The sequence below is a fragment of the Marmota monax genome, unplaced genomic scaffold (assembly GCF_021218885.2).
Source record: "Marmota monax isolate L192 unplaced genomic scaffold, Marmota_monax_Labrador192_F-V1.1 WCK01_AAM20220418_F8-fsc00153, whole genome shotgun sequence".
Lineage (NCBI taxonomy): Eukaryota > Metazoa > Chordata > Mammalia > Rodentia > Sciuridae > Marmota > Marmota monax.
The window spans coordinates 2,548,496-2,573,360 of NW_026692146.1; the positions used below are offsets into that span (position 1 = coordinate 2,548,496).

The 24,865-nt window shown below is 35.5% G+C and overlaps 1 protein-coding gene across 10 annotated transcripts in view; it reads right to left on the bottom strand.

The window, feature by feature from the left end:
* Nucleotides 1-24,865, bottom strand: part of Enah (ENAH actin regulator) — a 147,694-nt gene that overhangs the window by 16,115 nt on the left and 106,714 nt on the right. For 4 of the 10 annotated variants that reach the window (XM_058571804.1, XM_058571806.1, XM_046419307.2 and 1 more), the window contains 7 exons: nucleotides 21,045-21,129; nucleotides 8,917-9,191; nucleotides 6,786-7,583; nucleotides 3,832-4,133; nucleotides 2,722-2,861; nucleotides 2,544-2,601; nucleotides 1,413-1,461 (listed from right to left, as the gene is read on the bottom strand). In XM_058571804.1, the coding sequence (XP_058427787.1) occupies nucleotides 1,413-1,461; nucleotides 2,544-2,601; nucleotides 2,722-2,861; nucleotides 3,832-4,133; nucleotides 6,786-7,583; nucleotides 8,917-9,191; nucleotides 21,045-21,129 (1,707 nt within the window). The remainder of the gene's footprint in view (nucleotides 1-1,412; nucleotides 1,462-2,543; nucleotides 2,602-2,721; nucleotides 2,862-3,831; nucleotides 4,134-6,785; nucleotides 7,584-8,916; nucleotides 9,192-21,044; nucleotides 21,130-24,865) is intronic. The other 6 variants (XM_046419327.2, XM_046419336.2, XM_046419345.2 and 3 more) reach the window with 2 other exon arrangements.

Consider the following 24,865-nt stretch of genomic DNA (forward strand, 5'->3'; position numbering starts at 1 on the left):
TCAACATATGGTTATAAAAGATTAACTTTTCCTTAAGTGTAGCTCATCTTCTCAACTGGATTAGAGTTTTCTGTGCTCCAGGTCTTTATCTTTCAGTTCTTTTTCGCCTATGAAGTGTCTGACACATGCCAATTAAAAATACTAAGTGAAACAAGAGGGGAAAAAAAAGGCCACAAGCCCTTCTGAATGAATTCATTGTCTATGTATGCAAATACACACAAAAATTCATGCTTTCATTTTTCATTTTTGAAATAAGTAAATATATGTTAGGTAAGAACAGTCCTTAAGCTGGGGCCCATGGATAATGTTCTGGGAATCAGGAACACTTTCAAACTATGAGGAAATTTGTATAAAAATGATCTTTCCTTCTGGGGAGAGAATTTACAACTCTCATATATTTCTAAGATTCTTTAACCTTTTAAAGAATGATTTACTTCTAAATTATTTGTGGTTTTAATAGCTGTACATATAATTAATTTTTATAACAGCAGACTGCTAAATAATGAGATATAAAAAAAGAATAATGAAAATGAGATAATAATAGAAATGAGACAAAACCAAAAATATGTTTTAGAAATAAAATTCTAAAGGCAGCTGGAGTCTCTAAATCAAAATATGTAGGCATTAATGTAGATGTTTCTCTAAAATGACTTTGATAGACCACTGTAGATATTAATTTATCAATTTTATTTGTTACTTCATTCCAAAATAGTTAAGGAGGCAAAGAGCCCAGTTCTTAGTCTGATCAAATACAAAGAAGAATGAGTAAATATGTCACAATCTCCAAGATGGGAATCTTGGATGGAATATCACTAAGTATTTCCAGTAAAATGTTTTGTTAATATTCTAAGTAATATATACCATGTCCAAGAATTGTCAATGTCAGAAATTTTACTGTATTCAAAAATGTTTCCCAAAAGCTTAAAAAAAAAAATTTTAGCTTACAAACTAGAAGTTTTATTTTCTTGATTATCAACACCCAAATGAATAGTTAAAATGACAACCTTCGCAATTTGAGAATGTTCTGAAATAGAATGCAGGTCTACTCACTTAACTTTTACCTTAAAGAACTATTAAAAATATTCCCATTGTCTAATAATGTATTTTCCTTGTTTTAGCAAGTAACTCAAATCATGGACAATACCCAGAGATGTGTAAAATAACTTTCAAAGATAGTTATGAGAAAAATGTTGAGTTTTAACAGATCTCACATTACCAGAAAGAAAGCAACAGCAGCTTCTGAGATTATAAAAGCAGAGAAAAGTCAATGCTTTCAAGTGTAAACAAAGAACTTTAACATCTTAGTGACCAAGCAGTCAGTTGGTTCAAACATGGGAAAGGGGATATTTTTAATTAGGAGGAAAATATTTGAGGAAAATTTATAAAGGTTAAAATATCTTTCCTTAACTTACCAGGTGTGCTTGTTGAAGAAGCCTTGGAAGTTACAGGCTCTGAATCTTCCTAAATATGCAGAAATATATGTATTAATATCATATTCACTATTGCTGTACTGATTTAACATTTTACATGTTCCCTTTCCATATTCTTTATGTCATTCCCCACTATTTCCTTCCTCTATCTTCTCTTCCTTCCATTCCAACTTAGGTATCATCTTTCTTACCTTCCTAACATTCCCAACTCCCACTGTCCACACAGCTCCTTTCTTTTTTTTTTTTATTTTTTTAAGTTGTTGATGGACCTTTATTTATATTTATATGTGGTGCTGAGAATCGAACACACTGCCTCACACACACTATGCAAGCGCTCTACCTCTGAGCTACAACCAGCCCCCACACATCTCCTTTCTTCAGTGTTCTCATGGAGAACCTGCACTAGCCAATGATATGAAGCCAGACAAATTTGAGAGATGGCATGAAAGGCAGTCAAATGGTGCAGGGAAAACAATTAGGTGTTGAATATCAACATACAGAACAGATAGAGAGCAAAGTTTGTACAGCTGAACGGGGGTGGGGTCCTAGGATGACAAACTGTTGATTTAATCAAATTCTTCATTTTGCATTAATACAAGGAAACTGAGAGCCTAAGAGATGAGGGAGGGATGGGGGACAAAACCCTAGTAAGAGGTCATTCATTCATTTAAAGGTAGGGCATAACAATAGAACTGATTCTATTATAGGTTTGAACTTCAGTGGTCTTCCCACAACTCCACATATTCAACTCATTTTAATAATGCCATTTTAACTTTGTAAATAATACTCAAAAGCCATTTTAAAGATATGCATACTTAAAAATAAGCAAATCTAAATTCAAACTAATTAAGTTCATATTAAATAATCTCTGACATGTTTTTGTAAGAAGCTGTGCTTGAGGGCTGGGGTTGTGGCTCAGAGGCAGAGCGCTCGCCTGGCGTGTGCAAGGCCCTGGGTTCGGTCCTCAGCACCACATAAAAATAAATAAATAAAAACAAAGATATTGTGTCCATCTGCAACTAAAAAATAAATATTAAAAAAAGAAGAAGAAGAAGAAGAAGCTGTGCTTGAATTTCATGTTTAAGGTGTGAGGGGTTATTTTTATTCACTTACACTTTTGTCCTCTTTTTGTTCTGCTTCTATTGTTGATCCCTTTTCAGCAATTCTTCTCCTAAAAAGATAGCAAATTGGATTTTTAAAAAAATCATCTCTTATTATAAAATGTAAAAATTTCTCTAAGAGGAAAGAATTGACTCGTTATCTTCAGAATAAAATTAACAAAAATTCTCACCTCCTGGCCAGCAGGGCACTCATTTCTTCCATTAAACCACTACCCCCTAAAGGAAGTGGTCCATTTCCACGACTTGTATCTGTTTTGGATGAGTTCACGCTGATGGTACTTCCTCCACTTGGGAAAGAGGCATCCTCCATCTTAACGAAAATACATACACATAATGATTTCCTATGTTAGACAATCATACTCATGAATGTATTACATTAAAAATAGAAGAAACATCAGCATTAATTTAAAAAAGTACTCAAATATTATTTTTTATAACCTTAAGAACCAATAAAGAGAACAGTATTAATTTATATATCAATGGGAGTTTTATCAAAGTTAACATTACTAATAATAAGATGAAACAATATCATGTCTTCTTGAACAATACACTGAGAAGGCCATAACTATTGGTATTTTTGCACCCAAATTGTATAACCTGAATCTGATATTGAGAAAAATTCAAATAAGTCAAACTGAAGGTCATCTAAAAAATGTAAACAATCAAAACACAAACAAACAAAAAAAACCCTGACAATTAAAAAAATGTCAAAAATTTTGAAAAAGAAACAAAGATTGAGGAACTGTCACAGATTAAAATAAATTTGGATACATTTGCGGACTGTCATATTCTATCAATGTGAAATTTCTTGATTTGGTAATTACACTATGATCATGCAGGTAAACATTCTTTCTCATTCAAAATACACAATGAGGGCTGGGGATGTGGCTCAAGCGGTAGCGCACTCGCCCAGCATGTGTGCGGCCCGGGTTCGATCCTCAGCACCACATACAAACAAAGATGTTGTGTCTGCCAAAAACTAAACAATAAATAAAAAAAAAGAATACACAATGAACTATTTAGGAAAATGGGCATGATATTTCTATCTTACTCTCACAAGTTATGCAGATAAAAACAATGTAATGATAAAATGTTAACCTATAAATACAGATGATGGATTCACAGAAATCATTTATGCCACTCTGCAACTTTTCTGTAAATTTTAACCATTTTGATTTTTAACACAGGGTTTATAAAATTAGAATAATATATCCAGTATTTTAGATATTTAGAAAGAATAAGACAGATTTAAAAATAGAGTAATTTGGAGACATATTTACCCGTGACACTTTCCTAAGTTTTGCTCCAGCAATTGCAGCTGCAAGTCCAGTTAAAGGACGATTGTCTTCTGACACAGATCCCGAGAAAAATCCAGATGCAGGGAGGGGAGGGGCAGGAGGTGGTGGTGGAGGAGGGGGCACTTGATTAGGAAGTGGGGGAGGAGGAGGGGGAGGTGGAGGCCCGGAGGATGGCAGTGGAGGTGGTGGAGGAGGTCCTGGGGGAGGAGGAAGTGCTGAGGCCTGAGCAGGACATGGTGGGAGTGGTGGGGGAGGCGGGGGTGCAGGTGGTCCTAAAACAACACCTGCAAAGAAGAAATGTTAAAGACAGATCATCAACAATAGAGCCAAGTAGTATTATTTTTTGTATATAGGTACACACAATGCTATGCTAAATTAAGTTGACTAATATACTTATCAGTATATTAGTCAGCTGGAATTCAATTTATTACAATGTTTAAAGACTAAATCAGTTTTTTTTAATTTGTTTTAGTTATATGTGACAGTAGAATGCATTTATGCACTTTGATACATACATACATAGATGGAATTAATTTCTCATTTTTCTGAATGTACATGTTGCAGAATCATATCAGTCATGTAGTTACATATATACATACAGTAATAATGTCTGTTTCATTCTACTATCTTTCCTATCCCCACATCCCCTCTCCTCCCTTCCCATCACTTCCCTCTATCTAATCTAAGGTAATGCTAATTCTTCCCTAGTGCCCATCCCACCCTGCCTTATTGTGAATTAGCATCCATAAATTAGAGAAAACATTAGGCCTTTGGTTTTGTGGGATTGGCTTATTTCACTTCTCACGGTATTCTCCAACTCCAACCATTTACTGGCAAATGCCATTATTTTACTCTTCTTTAAAGCTAAGTAATATTCCATTGAGTATATACACCACATTTTCTTTATCCATTCATCTATTGAGGGACACCTAGGTTGGTTCCATAGTCTAGTTATTGTGATGAGCTGCTATAAACATTGATGTGGCTGCATCTCTATAGTATGCTGATTTTAAGTCCTTTGGGTATAAACCAGGGAGTGGAATAAGTTTTTTTTTAGTGTAGTTACATATATACATACAGTAATAATGTCTGTTTTTAAAACTGATCAACAAAGGAAACAATACTAAATATATACTAAAATATAAAGCCAAATTTTTAGTAACTACTTATTTGAATGTTAGACCTTTAGTAATAGAACTATGCAACAGATCATCTAATTAAAAAATATTTCCCATCAGAATTGGGAAAATAAGCAAAATAAATGCTTGTAAAATTTGGGAGAGATAAGCATTCCAAACAAGTTATATAGTGATAGTTAGTACTATTTGAAATAACAAATCCAAACAACCCATGTGAATTTAGGTGTTAACATTCTTCTATAATAAAGTCAGATATTTATTGTTTATAGACAAAGTGATTGGACTAAGAATATGAGTGAGAAGTGAGTCCTAGGCTCCAGTACCTTAAAAATGTTCTATATTTAAATCCCACATGTAGTCAAAAGTGACAATCATTGAAGGGAATTTAAAATCTCAGAAATAATTAAATAATATAGAATATGAAGCGCAGAGTTGTTTTGGCCTTTGAAATGGGTATAGAAAGTGTTCACGGGGCTGGGTGTGGTGGTGCAACGCCTGTAATCCCAGCAGCTCAGAAGGCTGAGACAGGAGGATTGTCAAGTCCAAAGCCAGCCACAGCAATGGCAAGGCACTAAGCAGCTCAGTGAGTCCCTGTCTCTAAATAAAATACAAAATAGTACTGGGGATATGGCTCAGTGGTCGAGTGCCCTTGAGTTCAATCCCCAGTACCAGAAATAAAAAATTCAAAAATGTTCAAATCTTGTAAAAATCACAAAGGGAGTGAACAAGACTTTGATATCAGAATACTGAACTTCTAGATAATTCCCCCCTTAAGGTTTAAAAGAAAAACAAATACTGGGTGGTAACTGCTAATTTTTTCAGCCTAAGCAGTTGTACAGTAGAAAACATAAATGGTTCACAGTAGAGCACAGAGTAACAGGCTGTCCTGTGCAGTGTCATGAGTTCTGAGAATGAAGGAGGCAAAAAGGTCAGCTTCATCAGGCTGGCTTTTTCTCTCTAGTTCAGTGCTGATGTCAATAAAAACAAAACTATTCACAATGTTATTGTTACTTTAATTAGGAACTACAATTTTTAGAGAAGAGGTATATTTAGATCCAGATTATAAGACTGTTTCAGCATCCTCTCTAAATCCTAAATATAAAAATCTAGTGGGGATGGGGATTGTTAAGCTTATTCTTAATTATATCCTCCCCATCCTCCCTTCCCCGATGCCATGGAATAAGGTTGTGTTAAGGAAGAGTGGAAAATAACTGTAGAGAATGCTATTCTCTCAGCCATCCCTTCTACCACTACGTCAAGTAAGTTTGGGTCATATGATGCCACTACCATTCCTACAAAGTCAGGATTAGTTTTTAGGGTCCAGGTGACAGCCATCCTAAAAGTCCAATATGAGAAGCCAAACACAGAAGAGGCCAACGTGAAAAGGACCCAAGAACAAAACTGCTCCAGTGGAAACACTAGGATGTTTCATCTTATAAATCTGTCTCAGAAAGTAAATGAAAACAATTTACATTATATATTTTGTGTGTGGTAGATCAAAAAGGTCAAGTTAGTCTTCCTAGTGAAATTTAAGTACTAGAAAACACCTTTTATGATACTGCAGAAGATAACAAAAGCTAGTTCAATATGGGAATTCCCCATCAATTATCCCAATACAACTGATCTAATAGAATAAACAAAAATTACTTTTACTTTTAATTTTTTAAATTTTAAAAAAAGCCACATGGCACATAGACGTTCAACTATTAAAGTCACCCTATCTTTTCTAGGCAGTTAAATTTGTTGCTATGCAATACTCAAGTGATTAGTTGTTAGTAGCAATAATGAAAGCCTTACCCTGTTGGGCTGGAGTCTCGGACGGCTGAGAGGCTGCCTGCAAGCCTGGCTCAGAAGCAGAGGAGTCTCCCAGCACAGAGTTTAGAGGAGTCTCCACAGAGGCAGGGGCAGCTGCAGAGGGAGAAGGGAGAACACTGGGCTTGGATGAGGGAGTTGAGGCAATAGGGGTGCTTGGAGGAGGAGAAGCTTGAGATCCACAGTGTGAGAGTGATGCGAGGGAAGGCAGTGGAGGCGGCGGCGGTGGCGGCGCTGCTGGCCCTGAGGTAGGCGGTGGAGACACTGGGTATGCTACTGAGTCCAGCAGCCCATTGGGTGCTGTCGGTGATGGAGGCATTTGGGGCACAGGAGAAGAAACACAAACGGGGAGGACAGGTCTTGGGCCAGTAGCTTTGCCGGGGGGACTGCTAATCATTATTGGAGGAGATGGAGGGAGGGGCGAGAAATTGGAAGTAGACCAGGCACAAGGCTTCGCAGCTGGAGACTGAGAAGAGGGTGTGTTCACAGGAGAAGAAGGTCGAGAGTTTTTGTTCAGAGGACGAGGAACTGTAGCATAATGGGGAAGAACTGGGTGGAAGGCTGAACCTAAAGATGTTGCAAAACGTGTCGCTGAGTGTCGCATTGGTGGTGTAGGGGGTGTGGAAGTAGGTGGCAAAGCAGTCACTACAGCGTAATCAGGAGTGGCATCTGACACTGGAGCTGAGATGACTTTAGCATATGATGGAGGAGGTGCTGAAGGAGGCTGGCAACTGGAATACTCAGGAAGTGGAGCGTTATACAGGGAGCTGTCTGAAGATGGAGCTGGACAGAAGGTGGAAAGCAGCAGCAAAAGACAGGATAAAAAAGAAGAGAGAAAAAGGGAGCTAGTGAAGCCACGAAACCAGCAATCAGACAAAATGTATAAATGTAGACTACAGTTAGTACCAGAGAATTAGGCACATGTGCAAATAACCATTTTCACCCAAGAAAATTTTAACTTATAAATACATTATAAGATCCACAAAAGGATGATGTTTTCTTTTCCTCTAATAAATTAAATTGATGGATTTATTTTTTATAAGAAAAGGATAGTACAGTCAATTTTTTATTTAGTCCACAAAAAGGACATTAAAATTACATGACTACGACCACAAACAGAATTTGGTTGCTTAAAAAAAAAAAAGACAAGCAGCAAGACTGGCAAAATATTTACTACAAATGGTGAGGAACCTAATTCAATGCTTATTTGTAGAAGTTTTGTTTTGGTAGCCATAATTCCAAAAAATAGTTAGGCAGTTATAACAAATGAATTTAACTTAAACAACAAACCAACCGATATTTAATCAACCCACATTGGAACTTTTGATATAGGCCACAAGGAATTAAAGTTCTTAAAATTCCAGAAATGTTATTATACCTTGAACATTCAGTTATATTTCAACCTTATGTCTTTCAAAAAATTCCAACAAATTTAGTAATTTTCATAAATACTAAAAAATATATTTAAATAACCAGTCAGTTTTAGAATATTTTCATTTACTGCTTTAATTCCTTCTTCAAAAACACTAGACTACTAGTAGGGTAATTTCTTTTTTTAGCAGGGGGTGGAGTAACTGGGGACTGAACCCAGGGGTGCTTTACCACTGAGCTATATCCAAGACCTTTGTATCTTGAGATATGGTCTTTTTAACTTGTTAATGTTGGCTTCAAACTGGTGATCATTCTGCCTCAGCCTCCTGAATGGCTGGGATTATAGGTGCATGCTACACACCTGGCCCAAATTTCTTACTGCATGGTACTATAAAACTAGGTACAATATTTGAGATGATTTAATTTCATGAGGGAAATATCTTCCAAATTCATGCAATACAAAAAATTTCCCATAAAAACACTTATACTTTAATAGTCATTTATAAGGATGTTAGAAGATTTAGAATGCCAGAATAGAAGTTTCCAAGAGCTTTCTTTAAGTCTTTAAGCAATCAGAGTAATAAAATGAAAAGGTTAAAGCAGTAACTGAGGCACATTTTTCATACTTTCAAACTGTATTGCTCAATGCTAACCATCTCACATGCGAAATATACTAACATAAAATTACACAGAACTACATCCAAGCTTGGATGCAAGAACACACAATCATCTCTAAGCTCCTTACCAGCATTCGATACTCTGCGTTCTCTTTCCCATTCCAACTGTTCCCTTTCCAGCTGCTCCTGTCGCTCCCTTTCTTGCCTCTCCCGCTCCAGGCGCTCTAGCCTCTCCCGCTCCAGGCGCTCCTGCCGGTCTCGTTCTTGTCTTTCTCTTTCCAGCTGCTCTTGTTCCAGCCGTTCCCTCTCCAGCCTCTCTCTCTCCAACCTTTCCCTTTCCATTCTTTCTCTCTCCAGCCTTTCCCTTTCCATCTCCTTCTGTCGTTGCTGTTCTTGCAGTTGCCTGAAAATGAAAATAATCCTTATTAGGATCATATTGACAGACATACTTTAGCACTTTGCACTAAAGTCTCATTTTATTCTGTACTTTTTGTGAATTAAGTATTACAAATAAATGAATTTTCCATAATCATAAGTCACTTTAATAACTAAAAAGCCAAGCTATTGATTTAATCATTTAGTGAAAAAAAAAAAAAGCTGTGAAAGTACCATTTTCTTAAAAATACCATCTAATTTTAACTGTACAAGAAATACACGATCATTTCAGAAAATACTATGGCTAGCAACCAAAATAGTTAAATAAACATTTGCTAAATTAAAAAAAAAATAGTTGAAAAAAAAATAAATTTAAATCATTAAACTCTCACATCCAGAGGCAACTATAATCAACATTAACATTACACAAACGTACACACACTCTCTTTCTCTCTCTTGCTCACACTTCCATTAACTTTAAAAGCCAAATAAATTAGAATTCTATTTCCCTACTACTCTGAAATCTACTTTCTTTTTCCTCACTTAATATATTGTGAAAATTATCCTAAGGCACTGAGTTTGGTAACTTTATCTCTAAGAGTGTATAATGTTCCACTGTTTAATTCTCCTAAAGGTTAAACAGTCTCTTATAGTAGGATGTAAGTTATCCTAGTATCATTACTAAGACAGCAATAAAGTTATCTCCATCTTTGAATCTTCTTCCAACTGCTTCTGTACGACCAATATTGACACACCAATTTGCTAAGAGGAAAGGTATAAACTTCTTAAGATTTTGGCCAGGTGTGGTGGCATCTGTTTGTAATTCCAGTAGCTTGGGAGGCTGAGGCAAGAGGCTCACAAGTTCAAGACCAGTCTCAGCAAGCGCTCTGCCACTGAGCCACAATCCCACCCCCAAATACATAGATTTTAAAGCTTATAACCCAAAATAGCAATTCAGTACTCCAGCCCTCCTACCTGTTTACTATTCTTTTAACTGTTCTTGTTTTATCTTTAGCTATCTATTTTCTTCTAATGGCAAGATGTTTCCCACAACTCCCTCACAACACATACTTCTCATAATACAGTCATGGGAAAACAATTTGGCCAAATCAATACTCAGGTTTATTAATATATATAAATATATCATTAACATATATTAATTAATATTAATATATCATTTTATATTGATCACATAATATTTAATTTTATTATAATTATGCAAGCATATAATATTATAATTACTATGTGGTTTCAGCTGTGAACGGTACTTAAATTAATGATTTAAGTACCGTTCACAGCTGAAACCACATAGTATTCTGATTGCATTTCATTTTTTTTGAGAGAGAATTTTTTTTTTTAATATTTATTTTTCAGTTTTCAGCGGACACAACATCTTTATTTCATTTTTATGTGGTGCTGAGGATCGAACCCAGCGCCCCGAGAATGCCAGGCGATCGCGCTACCGCTTGAGCCACTCCCCAGCCCTCATTTCTTATTCTAATTCTTAGTTGTTGTTTTTTTAACCCCCAAGTTAATGCCTATTTCTCCAAACCATACAGTGTTTCTAATACAAAAAGTTTCAGGTAGAAGGTCAGGTATGGGTGAGGCAAATTTGAAATAATTATTGAATAACTGCATTTATGACAAGGGTGTAATGACTTAAAAAGACTGTTCAACGTGCCACAATATTCTAGGGCTTTCAGTCTTTATAAGAGTATCTACACTGCTGGTGGGACTGCAGATTGGTGCAGCCAATTTGGAAAGCAGTATGGAGATTTCTTGGAAAGCTGGGAATGGAGCCACCATTTGACCCAGCTATTCCCCTTCTTGGTCTATTCCCTAAAGACCTAAAAAGAGCATGCTACAGGGACACTGCTACATCGATGTTCATAGCAGCACAATTCACAATAGCAAGACTGTGGAACCAACCTAGATGCCCTTCAATAGACGAATGGATAAAAAAAAATGTGGCATTTATACACAATGGAGTATTACTCTGCATTAAAAAATGACAAAATCATAGAATTTGCAGGGAAATGGATGGCATTAGAGCAGATTATGCTAAGTGAAGCTAGCCAATCCCTAAAAAACAAATGCCAAATGTCTTCTTTGATATAAGGAGAGTAACTAAGATCAGAGTAGGGACGAAGAGCAGGAGAAGAAGATTAACATTTAACAGGGATGAGAGGTGGGAGGGAAAGGGAGAGAGAAGGGAAATTGCATGGAAATGGAAGGAGACCCTCAGGGTTATACAGTGGAGGGGGTAGAGAGAGAGGAGGGGAGGGGAGGGGAGAGGAGGGGAGGGGAGGGGAGGGGAGGGGGGGGGAGGGGGGAGGGGGGGGGGGGGGAGGGTGGGGGGTGGGAGGGGGAGCGGAGCACAACAGACACTAGTATGGCAATATGTAAATCAATGGATGTGTAACTGATGTGATTCTGCAATCTGTGTATGGGGTGAAGGTGGGAGTTCATAACCCACTTGAATCAAAGTGTGGAATATGATATGTCAAGAAATTTGTAATGTTTTGAACAACCAACAATAAAAAATTAAAAAAAAAAAAAAAAGAGTATCTACTGATGTAAGAAAGAGGCCAGGTGAGGTGGCACACAACTGTGATCCCAGTGGCTTGGGAGTCTGAGGCAGGAAGATCCACAGGTTTGAAGTCAGCCTCAGAAACTAAGCAAGATTGTAAGCAATCTAATGAGACCCTGTCTCAAAATAGAAAACAAAAAGGGTTGAGGATGTGGTTCAGTGGTTAGCGCCCTGGGTTCAATCCCTAGTACCAAAAATGAAAATAAATTTAAAAAAGGAAAGAGTACAATGCCAGAGAATATTTCAAAGTTCACTGACTCAAGTATGTAATTCATACATCTACAGAAGATTCTTGTTTTAGAAGAAAGAAAAGGATTCAACATCTTTAGCTAATTTTTAGCTTACTCACTGAAAAGATGCCTGTCACATAATTCCCTAAGAAAGTGTGTCAAGCAGAACTTTTGACTTACAAATCTTTATGGTATAAATAATTCCCTCCTAAATTGGATGAGTTATAAAGCTGATTTTAAGGTTTTTAACCTCCAAACCAAGATAGTTGTATATCATTTTAAGGAGAACTTCCAAATTTATAAACCTTGCTTTTCTCACAATTATCGCTGCCAATTCACATACTGGTAATCCATGTGGCTCAAATTTCTAGAGCTCCCTCTACATAAGACTGTTTTCTTTAGGCATTAATGGAATCCTCTCAGGATTCTGACAAAGTAAAAGTGTCCTGATTCTGAACTATGGAATAATTCTGACAGGCTAATTTCTTTTAAGTTAGAATGTGAATTTTCATAATTTGAAAGATTTTGAGAAAACAATATAATATTTTCCCCAAAACAATTAAGTGCCAATGACCAACATTATAAATACTAAAGCATTTGAAAATAATTAGACCTAGGTCCTTCCTACCACTGAAATATTTCTCTCCAAAAGAGCTATCTTCAAGTGTAAACAGATGCACAAAACACTGGCCAACAATGAGATCGATAGCATGCATGTGCACACACATGTTGTTTACATTACTTCAAAGACTTATTTTCTTTTGAAGCATGTAAAATATAAATATCAAATTTCAAAATGCAAATTCATCTGGCCTTGTCTATAATGAATACCCTTAGGTAAAGGTGGAGGAATTTCAAGTGACATAATGAAGTAGGTGTTTTTGGACTAGGGAACACATTCTGAACTGATAACATTTAATAAAACTGATGTTAATGACATTTGTCAAAAAATAAAAGTACATAGATGTTTTGATAGTGATGTGAGCATTTCACTTCTTTATTAATAAACAAGTTTAAAAATGGATAAAACGAAATATTTTTAAAAATATTTTTCAGTTGTAAATGGACCTTTTTTAAAAAAATTATTTATTTTTTAGTTGGATACAATAAACCCAGGGTCTCCCATGTGCCAAGCGAGCACTCCACCGCTGAGCCACAACCTCAGCCCTGTAAATGGACTTTAATTTTATTTATTTATATGCGATGCTGAGGATAGAACCCAGGGCCTCACACATGCCAAGCAAGTGCTGTACCACCAACCCACAACTCCAGCCGCTAAAACAAATAGTTTTAATCTTACAAAGCTCTGAAGATAATCCAATACTCACAACAGAAGCCGGTCAACTTTTGGTCCATCCTGCCTCTGAAGATTAATGGGAGAGCTGTACACTTTCATTGCTGTGACTCCTTGGTTCTGTACTGGGATTAGTATTCCCCTTTTATAACTTTCAGATAGTAGCAGTGATTTGCAAACTATTTATAGATATTAACTAAATTACATTCTGTGTTGAGACTAACATAGGACTGACTCATGTTTCTTAGAATATATTTTTCCATCACAGTCAAGGAAGCCAAATATCAATAATTTGAGTAGAAAGCAAAAACTGGTTTAAAAAATGATACATGTGAATAAAAAACAATGCTACTGTCATATTATTATAGTAGAGCTTTTAGACCAATAAGATTTGACATCTAAAGTAAACATTTATAAATTCCAGTTAATACTTATTAAAAAAAATTAAACTTATAGAAGTAATACCTAGCTTAAAAAGTCAAACAGTATTACAAGGCTTATAATAAAACAGTAATCTTACAACAACCCTCACCACTTCTGATTTTTCTCCTTTAAAAGCCAACTACTTGTGGGGCACGGTGGTGTACACCTATAATCCCAACAGCTCAGGAGGCTGAGGCAGGAGGATCCCAAGTTCAAAGTCAGCCTCAGCAACCTAGTGAGGTCCTATGTGACTTTATGAGACCCTGTCTCAAAACAAAAATAAAAATGGCTGATGGTGTGGCTGACTGGTTAAGCACCCTTGGGTTCTATCCCTGCTCCTCCCTCCATCAAAAAAAGCCAACTACTTTTATTACTCTGATATTTAGTTTACATTTCTAAATATAGTGATTTGTTACAGCTATTCTTGATTTTACAGATGTAGATAATATATCTACTAACTTTCTACTATGCAAATTACTTAATTCCTACAATTCTTGACTCCCAAAACTTTGTTCTCCACTTTCCAAAAAGAAAAGGTCATAACACTATTTTGAATACATAAATATTCCCAAGTTGTATCATTCACTTTTTATGTTTATTTTCTGGAGTAATTTCTTACTCTGGGGTAAAAAACTAGCACCTTTTTGCTGATTTTTTTCTATATACCTATTCCTATCTCACTCCAAACTCTCCATCAGAACTATAAACCATCTCAACATGGTTAAACATATCAAGTGCTTGCTTCTTTTCTTTCTCTTGAACACATCCATCAGAAGCCCTAAGAACTCCTGGTTCCAGTCAGATGGGCTGCTCCCCAACCTGGAAATTACCTTCTCTCTTTCCTAAGAGGAATCCCCTATCTTTTTGGGGGTGGGGGTGGGGGGAGGGAAGCAGGGGTGTTGCTGAGGATTGAACCCAGGGACTCGCACATGTTCCGCAAGTGCTTTAACACAGAGCTACATCCCTAGCCCTATTTATTGGCTCCTACAAGGGTTTCATCACTCTTGGTTTACAATCTCATTTTAACAGAACACAACTTTCAATAGCTTCCTAGGAAACAACGCAGAAGATAGGGTTTTAGAACAGAGTTTCTGTTGGGATTCTGAAAGCTCTCTCATCTCCTTCCCCAAGCTTTTGAAATCTTTTTTGGGGGGGGCCAGAGGGGGTGGGGGGAACCCCTTGAGTTCAACCAGGGATTGAACTCAGGGGCACTCTACCACTGAGCCACATCCCCAGCCCTATTTTGTATTTTATTTAGAGACAGGGTCTCACTAAATTACTTAGTGCCTCATGCCTCACCTTTGCTGAAGCTGGCTTTGAATTTGGGATCCTCCTGCCTCCTAAAGCCGCTGGGATTATAGGCGTGCACACCACACCTGACTTGAAATCTATTTATTGTAGTATTCTAATTCTCTACAGTGATATACCCCAGTGATGGGTCATTTTATGTTTTTCCAGACCTGCTGGGCTGGGCACTCGGAGAGCCTTTTCAATTTGTCAATACCTACTTATTTACATATTATCTTTAGCAAGCTATAAAATAAGAGTTGAGCAAATGCTATAGAGAATTTATGGTTCCACAAAGCCTAATCTATCTGGATCTTCACAGAAAAAGTCCATAGACTTCTGATCTAGATAATCAAATCATTGATACTGAATTTTGATGAATTAGCATAAAAATACAATGTGAAGTATCTGGTAAATTTTCTTAAGTTATTTATTTGGAGATCAACCTCCTCACATTTGTATTCTTCCTCTCACCCCTCAGAACTCATTATTTGGACCACTGACTCTGATGCTCTTACTTTTCTTTCTCATACACTTTATTTCTCAAATTTTCATTTTTTTTTAAATTAATGCCTCTTTAAAAAAATGTCAAAAACTTTATACTTTAAAAAAGTGCCAAGTGTACTTTGTTTTGGTGGTGGTGGTGCTAGGGATTGAACCCAGGGCCTTGTCCATGTGAGTCAAGCACTCTACCAACTGAGCTATATCCCCAGCCCCCAGGTATACTACTTTTTATTCTGATTCTTTTGAAGCTATTATAATACAATTTAAATTTCATCTACTTCCTCTATCTGTTTCATCCAATGCCAATTCTTTCTGTTTATTTTTGGTCCATCTTCATGTTATACAAGTTGTCCTCAAGGGTTTAATGACCCTAGGCTGTCCATTCATGTTCAGAATTAGCACTAAAGCTCATCAGAAGCCCTTAAATAAATTATTCACTTGAGCGTCAACATCTCTGTTTTCTTCTCTTGGCCAAAGGCAGTTTGCCCAAACAAGAATCTTAGTTTCTTGCCTGGGCTCTAAGGTCTGGGTGTCTGTGTCTAGGAACCGAGCAAGGTAAAAAGAACAACTTGGCCAACTTTCACTTAATCTCTGTTTTCAGCTGGTATCTCCATCCCACACCTTCACAGCAGTGCCTGGTATACCTCAGTCTAGATCAGGGCTTGGCAAACTTTTTCTGTAAAGGGCCAGATTAGTATCTCTGTAGCTTTTTTTCTCCTTTCAGTGCTGGAATCAAACCCATTGAAATTTCACACACTCAATTAGTTCTCCGTAAGCACACTGTGTTTTGTTCCTAGTTGAAGTAGCCCTAAACAGAAGCACACAGGAAAATACCCATTTATTGCAAGTGCTTTATCATTGAGCTGTATCACTAATCCATTCTTTTTAAAAAAATTTTATTGGTTCTTTACCAGCCCACTGTCATTACTTAAAAAAAAAAAAAAAAAGTAAAATGAAAAAGCCATGTTTAACGCTCAGCTATGTAAAAATAGGCTACAAGGCCAATTCATCAGGAAGCTGTAGTCTGCTAATCACTGGTGTAGTCTGTATGCTTTCTAATAGATAGTTACTAGCCACATCTTGATCAAGCACTTACTACATGCAAGTTTGAACCAAGGAGTGCTTTTATAAAGTATAAAAATCTGCACCCATTTTTGAAGATCTAGTACAAAAAAAGATAATGTAAAATCTCTAAAATTTTTGTATCAATAACCTATTAAAATAATAATGTTTGATGTACTGAGTTAATTTTATTAGTAGAATTGATTTTACTTGTTTCTTTTGCATTTTTAAAAATGTGATCCTGGAAAATTTTAAACCACATGTGGTTTGCATTATGTTTCCAATGAACAGCACTGAATAAGAGTGTTCTTAGTTCAACCTATGTCAGAATAAGTCTGCAATCTCCTGTTTACGTGCAGTGGAGGAAATCTGGGTATCTCTCTACATGCTCCTACAAAGATTTTTAGCTAATTAACCTGCTTTTACCACTACCAAGTGGCTTGCTATCAAAGTCTCCACAGCACCTTACTCCTTCTCCTCTTTGGCCTGGCTTAATTTTAAAGGTTTGCTGATCTACTTACTAAGTTAACTATCACCATTTTTTTTTTTTTTACATTATTCAGAAGAAAATATAAAACTCTGTGTGTTATAGGAATTTAAAAAACAATGATATCAGTGTATGGATTGAGAAGAGTACAGAAAAGGACAATATAGAATGGATGAGTAGGGCAAGGCACAAGAGGCAAATGCCACACACAAAGTACACAGGGAAAATTGAGTATGGTATATAGAGAGAGTATCATGAGAAATGAAAGAGATACACAGAGCAGGATCCTAAAGATCAGGCCAAAAAATTACCCTGGATATGAGCATAGGAGGCAGTAAGGAATGCTGAGCAGGGAGGCAACAAGACAGTATTTCAGACACTTATTAAGGCTGGCAGAATAAGTAGTCAATCTTACCATCTCCTCTAAAAATTATACCAAAATTCTAGAATCATAAAAATGTATACTGGCTACCCTCACCCCCCAACCCTAACTCAGTGGATGGAAAGGCATTACCGTAGAAGACTGTCCTCTAAAGGAATGGAACGAGCTGCCTCAGAGAAGTTAGGCTTCTGGGGGAACTTAAGGGAGCTCAGCATTTGTGGGATCCTAAGGCCTGGTTGCTCTCCTTGACATCCGCAAGGACAGCTTTTCAAGTCTACTTGCTCTACCAATTTTCAGGGACCTCTCAGTCACAGAAGAATGTTACCAAGTAGAGCCTGGCCTCCTTAATGCAATAGGAAACCCCATGCCAAGCACTGCTATCGTTAACCCTAATTCTCTTTAGAAATAAACAGACCACTAAGGATGTCCAGATAGTTGAGTACAACTAAACAGTGTTTTAGGAGGAAGACAACTCAAGCAAAGGAAGAGAAACAAGAGTTACTGAAGGTACAGCCATGAATATAGTACAATGCCATGAACAAGGAACTAGTACAAAAAAGGAAAGGACCTTAAAGATCAAAATTTCAATGAAAGAGATACTACTGTGTTGTTCAATGTCCCCCATGAACCACATGTAGCTACTGAACACTCACAATGTGTTTAGTCTAAATACTTTAAATGTAAAATACTGAATTTTGATGAATTAGCATAAAAATACAATGTGAAGTATCTGAATGATTTTATAATTATTTCACATTGACATGATATCTTTTATTTTTATTAGTATGGCTTCTAGTGAAAAAAATAATATATTGCTGTACTGAATATTGCTGGCTTAGAATACAAAGTTCAGAAAACTGCCAAGAATACAAAACAAAAATAGGTAGGAAATGAGAAATGATAAGTATCATAAGAAGATAACCGAAAAGGTCCAGAATTTGACCAGTAGAACAAAATAAACAACCAAGGAAGAGGGAAGCCCCGCCAGCAGAGAGAGAGGGAGGGAAAGAAATAATAAAAGCAACAGACTTTTTTAAATTCTTGAGTTGTAGATGAGTCTGCAAATGGAAAAGGTCCACCAAGTATTGAGCTATAATGGAACTATGGTCTAGCCACATCTTTGTGAAAACTCAGACTACAATGGCTAATAGGAAAATTTAGGAGGATTCCAGGAAAGGAAAAAAAAAATGATCATTTGCATGAATAAGGACAAAGATTTACTGTCAGTTACAAAAACACTATAATTGCATAAATCTTGAAAATAATTTTAAAATGATGATGGCTATAAAATCAGATGATGAAATGAGGTAAGAAGGATTAAAAAAAACATGTGGAATAACTGTGCTCCTCTTAGAGTAATTAAGAGATATCTTCTAAGGTTAAAACACAGATTTCTACTTGAGTAATTCATTTTTTTTTTAATTTAGTTATTTGAAGATACTGAGGATTAAACCCAAAGCTTCCCACATGCTAGGCAAGTGCTCTACCACTGAGTTATATCCCCAGCCACTGGTTCTATCTGGGGGGAAAAATAACAGAATGAAAAATAATAATTGCCATTAATTGCGAAGAGAAGAATCCCTCATTTTTCAGAGTGAAGAGTTAATTGCTACTATCAATATATGTGATCATTCAAAAAGCAAAACATAAATAGAGTACATTTATACAGTACCTTCTTTACCCTATTTTATGCCGCTCTAAACTGTTTGAGATTATCTATGCCGTGTGCAAGAGTTTAAGAAAAATTAACATGACAGTAGTAAGCAGAAAGAACTGAAAGGTTAAAGACAAAAATCAAATAGAAAATTATAGCAATACTTAAGAGAATAAATATTAGAGAGATGAGTAAGAAGAATGTCAGAAGAATAAATCCATCATAAGGCTTTTAGGGTATGGTTAAATAGGTACAGTAAGCAATGATAATTATAGTGTTTCTAAGCTGAAATTATTGAGAAGAAAAAATTTACATTAAAGATGAAATCATAAGAGTTTGAACTGAGGTGTCAGTAGGCAATCCAAATGGATGAGCTCTATAATAGGAATTGTCACTGAGGATCCATTGTCAGAATTCAGGGGATATGTGACTCTGTTATGGCACACATGTTTTTGTATATAATTATATAGCTACCTGAAAAATAAAGGGCTAGATGGGGAGGGTAGTGGTCTATTGCTTTCAATAAATTTTCTGAAGGGTCCATGGCACTACTCTGTTTAAAATTATGAGTCTGGATTTCATGCAAATGATCACAGCTAGAGCTATGGATTTGGAAGTCAACAGCAGAGAAGTGAGTATTAAAAGGAAACTACAGTACCCAACTGCTATGGTTTGGTTATTGTTTAAATGTGCCCCCTAAAGGTTCATGTGTTGGAGGCATAGATAGCATCCAGGGTGGTAGTGTTGGGAGATGATATAGACCTTTAAGAAGGCGGGCCTAATTGGAGGTTCTTAGGTCAATTGGAGGCATGCTCTCAGAAGGGATCAGGGAATTCCAGTCTCTTTCTGGCTTGCTGTCTAGCCCTGTGATCTATTCCTCACATACATGCTCCCAACATTCTGTGACAAAGCCAAGAGAGGAGGTCCCCTCACTAGAGATGAGTGGAGCTCAGTGCCATGCTTTTAATAACAAAAAAAAAAAAAGAATCTCTTAAAATTTTTCATTTTGTTTAAAAATGGGACCTTACTTTGTCTAGCTCAGTTTTAGTTACCTGAATTTTATAAAACAATTTTCTTATAAAGTAGCTTTATAATCAGACTCGAAGCAAATTCAGAAAAATTTACATCTAAATGAGGTACTATAATTTCAAATGTATTTTTAGACTGCACTGAAATGATGAAGATAATGTAACCAACCTTGTTCAACTAGCATTTAGTTATAAACAGAATGATTTTGTATTTGCCTACTAAAACCTTATAATATCTCAACAGCAATGCTTTTTAGAACCAGTCAACACTATTTCAACTTTCCAGTGAAAGTGGCCATGTAAAAACCACGCTGGTCACAGACTACTTTTTTTTTAACATTTATTTTTTAGTTATAGGCGGACACCTATAACTATGTAATTTTAATTTTATTTTTATGTGGTGCTGAGGATTGAATGCAGTGCCTCACTCATGGTAGGCGAGCGCTCTACCTCTGAGCCACAACTTCAGCCCCTGGTCACAGATTACTTTATAACTATACTTACTGAAGGGTAAAGACATTTTATAGACTGTTAAATGTATTAAAAATATTTTAAACATACCATGGGTATGGTTTCCACAAAAAAGTAGTTAAGAAGTCTTAAAACATCTTTTGTGTTCAGCATGATAAATATCTGACCACTTATTAATGATGATTCCCAAATTTACTAACATTAATAATCAAAGTTGTGATTTGGAAAGATATAAATCTGCTTTCCAATAATTAGATGTTCAGAGGCTGGGGTTGTAGCTCAGTGGCAGAGTGCTTGCCTAGCATGTGTGAGGCACTGGGTTTGATTCTCAGCACTACAAATAAGTAAAAAATAAAATAAAGGTCCATTAACAATAAAAAAATATTTAAAAAAATAATAATCGGATTTTCACAGTGTGGTTTTCTGCAACAGAAAGGTAAAAATACAAACAATTAACTTGTGAATTTACCTTCTCTGAATTTCCAATTCTTCTTGGGATGGACCATTTTGAACTTGAGCAGGTAGTTGTGAATTTTGTCTAGGCAATGTTGGCCCTAGAAAGGGAGGAAAATATTACAGATGAACATTATCTTTACATCTAGCTGGACAGAGGAGATAAAATCATGAGAGTAACATAAAACCATCACATATTTACAAATGTATCTTCTTTTTGTCTAGCAAAATAAAATATAAGCTTTACATAACACACAGCAAATGAAAGACTGCAACATAATACTGTCATCATCTCCAGAAGGCTTACTTGAAACAAATGAAAAACATCAACAATAAGGGAAAAATAAACATTTACATATGAAGAGCTTGAGTAAAACAAGTGTTCAATGAGCATCTGAAGAGGCACCTAAGCTTGACATTTTCTAAGACAATGAGACATTCTCTTTGGGGTAATTATTTATGAAGTGGAGAAGGAGAACTTAAATGAAAAATCAGAATTAAAAAACTCACCTAAATAGAACACTGGAAATGAAAAACAGGAGAGAGAGAGCATGAGAACCTTATTACTAGACTGCAGTATGCTAATGCATTTATCAAATTTGCCCAATTTAAGCTGCCATTTTTCTTTAATGGCCTGGCATTTCCATTACTGGTAAAAACAAACATTGCTAAACTTCCATATAATAAATTAAACTATTTATCTGAATTTCTTAATGTAACACAGGTAATCTTAACTTTTCATTTGGGGTAAGAAGGAAAAAAAATGAAACCTGCATTTACACCAACATGGTTCTGTCATGTGAAAATAATGACCATCCATTCCCATATATTATGTACAATGCAGATCCCATCTTAGCATCTTAGATAGAATGCCTCTAAATTACTGGACATCTTGATGTCACTGGATATAAAAATTAAATAAGATAAATGCTGGACTTAATATAATACACGATGCCTAATGTTAAACTAGAACAATCTTGAAATCCATCTCAGTAAATAACACAACAAAGAATTATCTTCTACTCTTGGAGAGTAGTATAGATAAATTCTATATATATATTTCTGAATTCTAGTGTGCCACCAAATGCCCCTACCACAGATTCTGAAAGACTTTTGTAAATCATTAGTATATTTTTTAAAAAAGCTTTTACTAGTAAATAAAAGCAAATTACTATAATTTATGAGCTAAGAGCATAACACATCTATTTTATATTAGTGGAGTAGACTTTGAAACTAGAGGTAAAGATCCATCAGGATGTAATACAGTTATGGTATAACCTAGGTACAGAAAACAGAATTAATTTGTTTTGAACTTACCTACCAACTTTTTTCCCCTCATCTCTTTACAAATATTTTTAGACTGATCATTTAATTTACCCTCTTACAACTTAAATGACAACTGCCGGGATATTTTAATTAGATTTCCTAAGAATCTGCTATTTTGAGATCCAAATAAAGGAAATACAGAAATATATTAATTCCACAAAATCAGTAACCACAACAAAAAAAGGTTTTAGAAACCAAAATTAAATACACTTGCGTCTCTGTATAAATAAAAATAAATAATTATTGTCTAGTAAACAGACTAGAACGTGTTCCTTTGCAAATTACCATGATATATATTTTAAAAAGACTGTCATATTAAGCCATGTTTTCATGTTTTATATTTCACAGGTTACAGGGAAAAGATATTTCTGGCAAAAGGATGGGGACATACAAGGTGAGAGGGTAAATTTGAGAAAGCATATAATCTAGGGAGGGATGTACTCTCCACATCCAAAGTTATATTTGCCCCAAACTACTAAATGCAAGCATGTGGCACAGCCAACTTAAGACAATTATGGTTTAACTAACTTTTTAAAAAATAATGTTTGAGTATTTAAGTGAAAATCTCAAGTTATATAAATAATACAATAGCTGAATATCAGCAGGTTAGACTTGTTTGGCAATTCTAATAGTTTTGCTCACATCTAAAACAGGTATCCTATCTCAACAGTAATATTAATGGATTAAGTTCACTAATTCAAAGTTTAAATTTTAACTCAGATATAATAATAAATTCAAGAAAAATGTCAAATTTCAACTCAATCCTATTGATTTTATTAAAATTAACACATCTGACATTAACTCATAAAACTGAATAAAAAAATCATCGACTTATAGAACCTGTTTTGAATATTTTTAAGGCTTTTTAAAAGCATACTAGGTACAACCACTTAGAAAGGAGGTTTTCAAAATATGGGTAATATTTTGTGGGTCCTATTACTGATATTTTTTGGTCGTAAGAAGGAAAGAAAAATTTCCTTGAAGTTTTTTAAACTGGTGAGAAATGTGATCCAACAACAACTCTTAAAATTCTTTGCTATATGGTTCTTTGTGACACTGGGGCATTTGTCTTTCAGAACATTCTTAAATGGAGAAGGAATCCCTCCCTGTGGTATTTTCTCACATTTGTATTTTAATTTGGCTGTTTTGTTTGTTTCTTCTTCATTAAAATTGTCAAGGTACAAAAACTAGCACATTGAAATTTATGTGCATTTAAAATTAATATAAACATACTGTAAATGTTGAATAAAAATTTCAGGTAAATTATAAAATACAGATAGGAATTACATTCTAATGGATTATGAATCTGGTAAATAATACCAAAGGCACTGAACCCGACTATGAAACAGCAACTAAGATTAGGCAAGGGTGTCAGCTGCTACCATATTTTCTAGACTATAGCTATTACTATACATAGGTCATATTCCTAAACGGGTATCTGTGTCCTCATAAAATACAAAATAGGCACTGTCATAAACATCTTGGTGGGCAAATGACAGTATTTTATAAGCATCATGTAATGGTTAACAGCTCTCTTTTAGGAAAAATAAAGAGAGAAGAAACAACCAAGGTTAAGAAACAAGTGGTCCTGCTTTGTTTCCACTGTCAATCATGAACAGCAACAGCAGCTGTTTGGGGGTTCACTCTCTCCCTAATTTATAACCAGAGCCAAAGACACTAGCTGATCTTAATTTGTCCAGGCTAGAAGAAGATATACAGCAAAGTTTGCAAATTACTGTTTCTAATAAAGAAAATGTGGTAATATCACTGATAAAGTATCCTAGAAATGATGGAAATCTGTTTAGAATCTCTCTCTGAAACATGAGTGGCATTTCAGTCTTGCCTACAATATTGAGTTTTGGCTAAAGCTATTTCATTTACTGTCCCATTTTTATTTTCACAAATCTAGTTTCACACTTAGCCACAGACTATTTTAAATCACCGACTAAAAGATGAATGGTCCTCACAATACAATCAAATTTAAACTTAGCAAAGTGGTAACTATATTGTTTTACACAGTTAAAGATGATAATGAGGAAAATCTGCTTTTTAACCACTGTTTCAGAAAAAAATTTAAAAATCACCTTTATTAAGGCCAAATTAATCTTTTCTCTGCAACTGGATAAACTGCTATTCTGCATGTGGACCTCAAATTCTACAGCAGAAAGTTAGGTTATTAAAAATGAGTTGAAGAGACTCCTAATAAAACAAATATCAATAACCACTCACGGCTAGTTCAAAAGCTGGCCTGGAAGAAGCCTCCAGAAGAGATGAAATTTCAGAAATAAAGTTACTGATTAAATGCTTAAATCTGCAATGTTTTAAGAGAGGTTTTATAGTGCTGGGATTGTGGCTCAGTGGTTGAGTGCTCGCCTAGCATGCATGAGACCCTGAGTTCGGTCCTCAGCACCATATAAAAATAAATAAATAAAAACCAAAGGTATTGTGTCCAACTACAACTAAAAAAATAAATATTCAAAAAAGAAAAAGAGGGGTTTTATAAAAGCCATA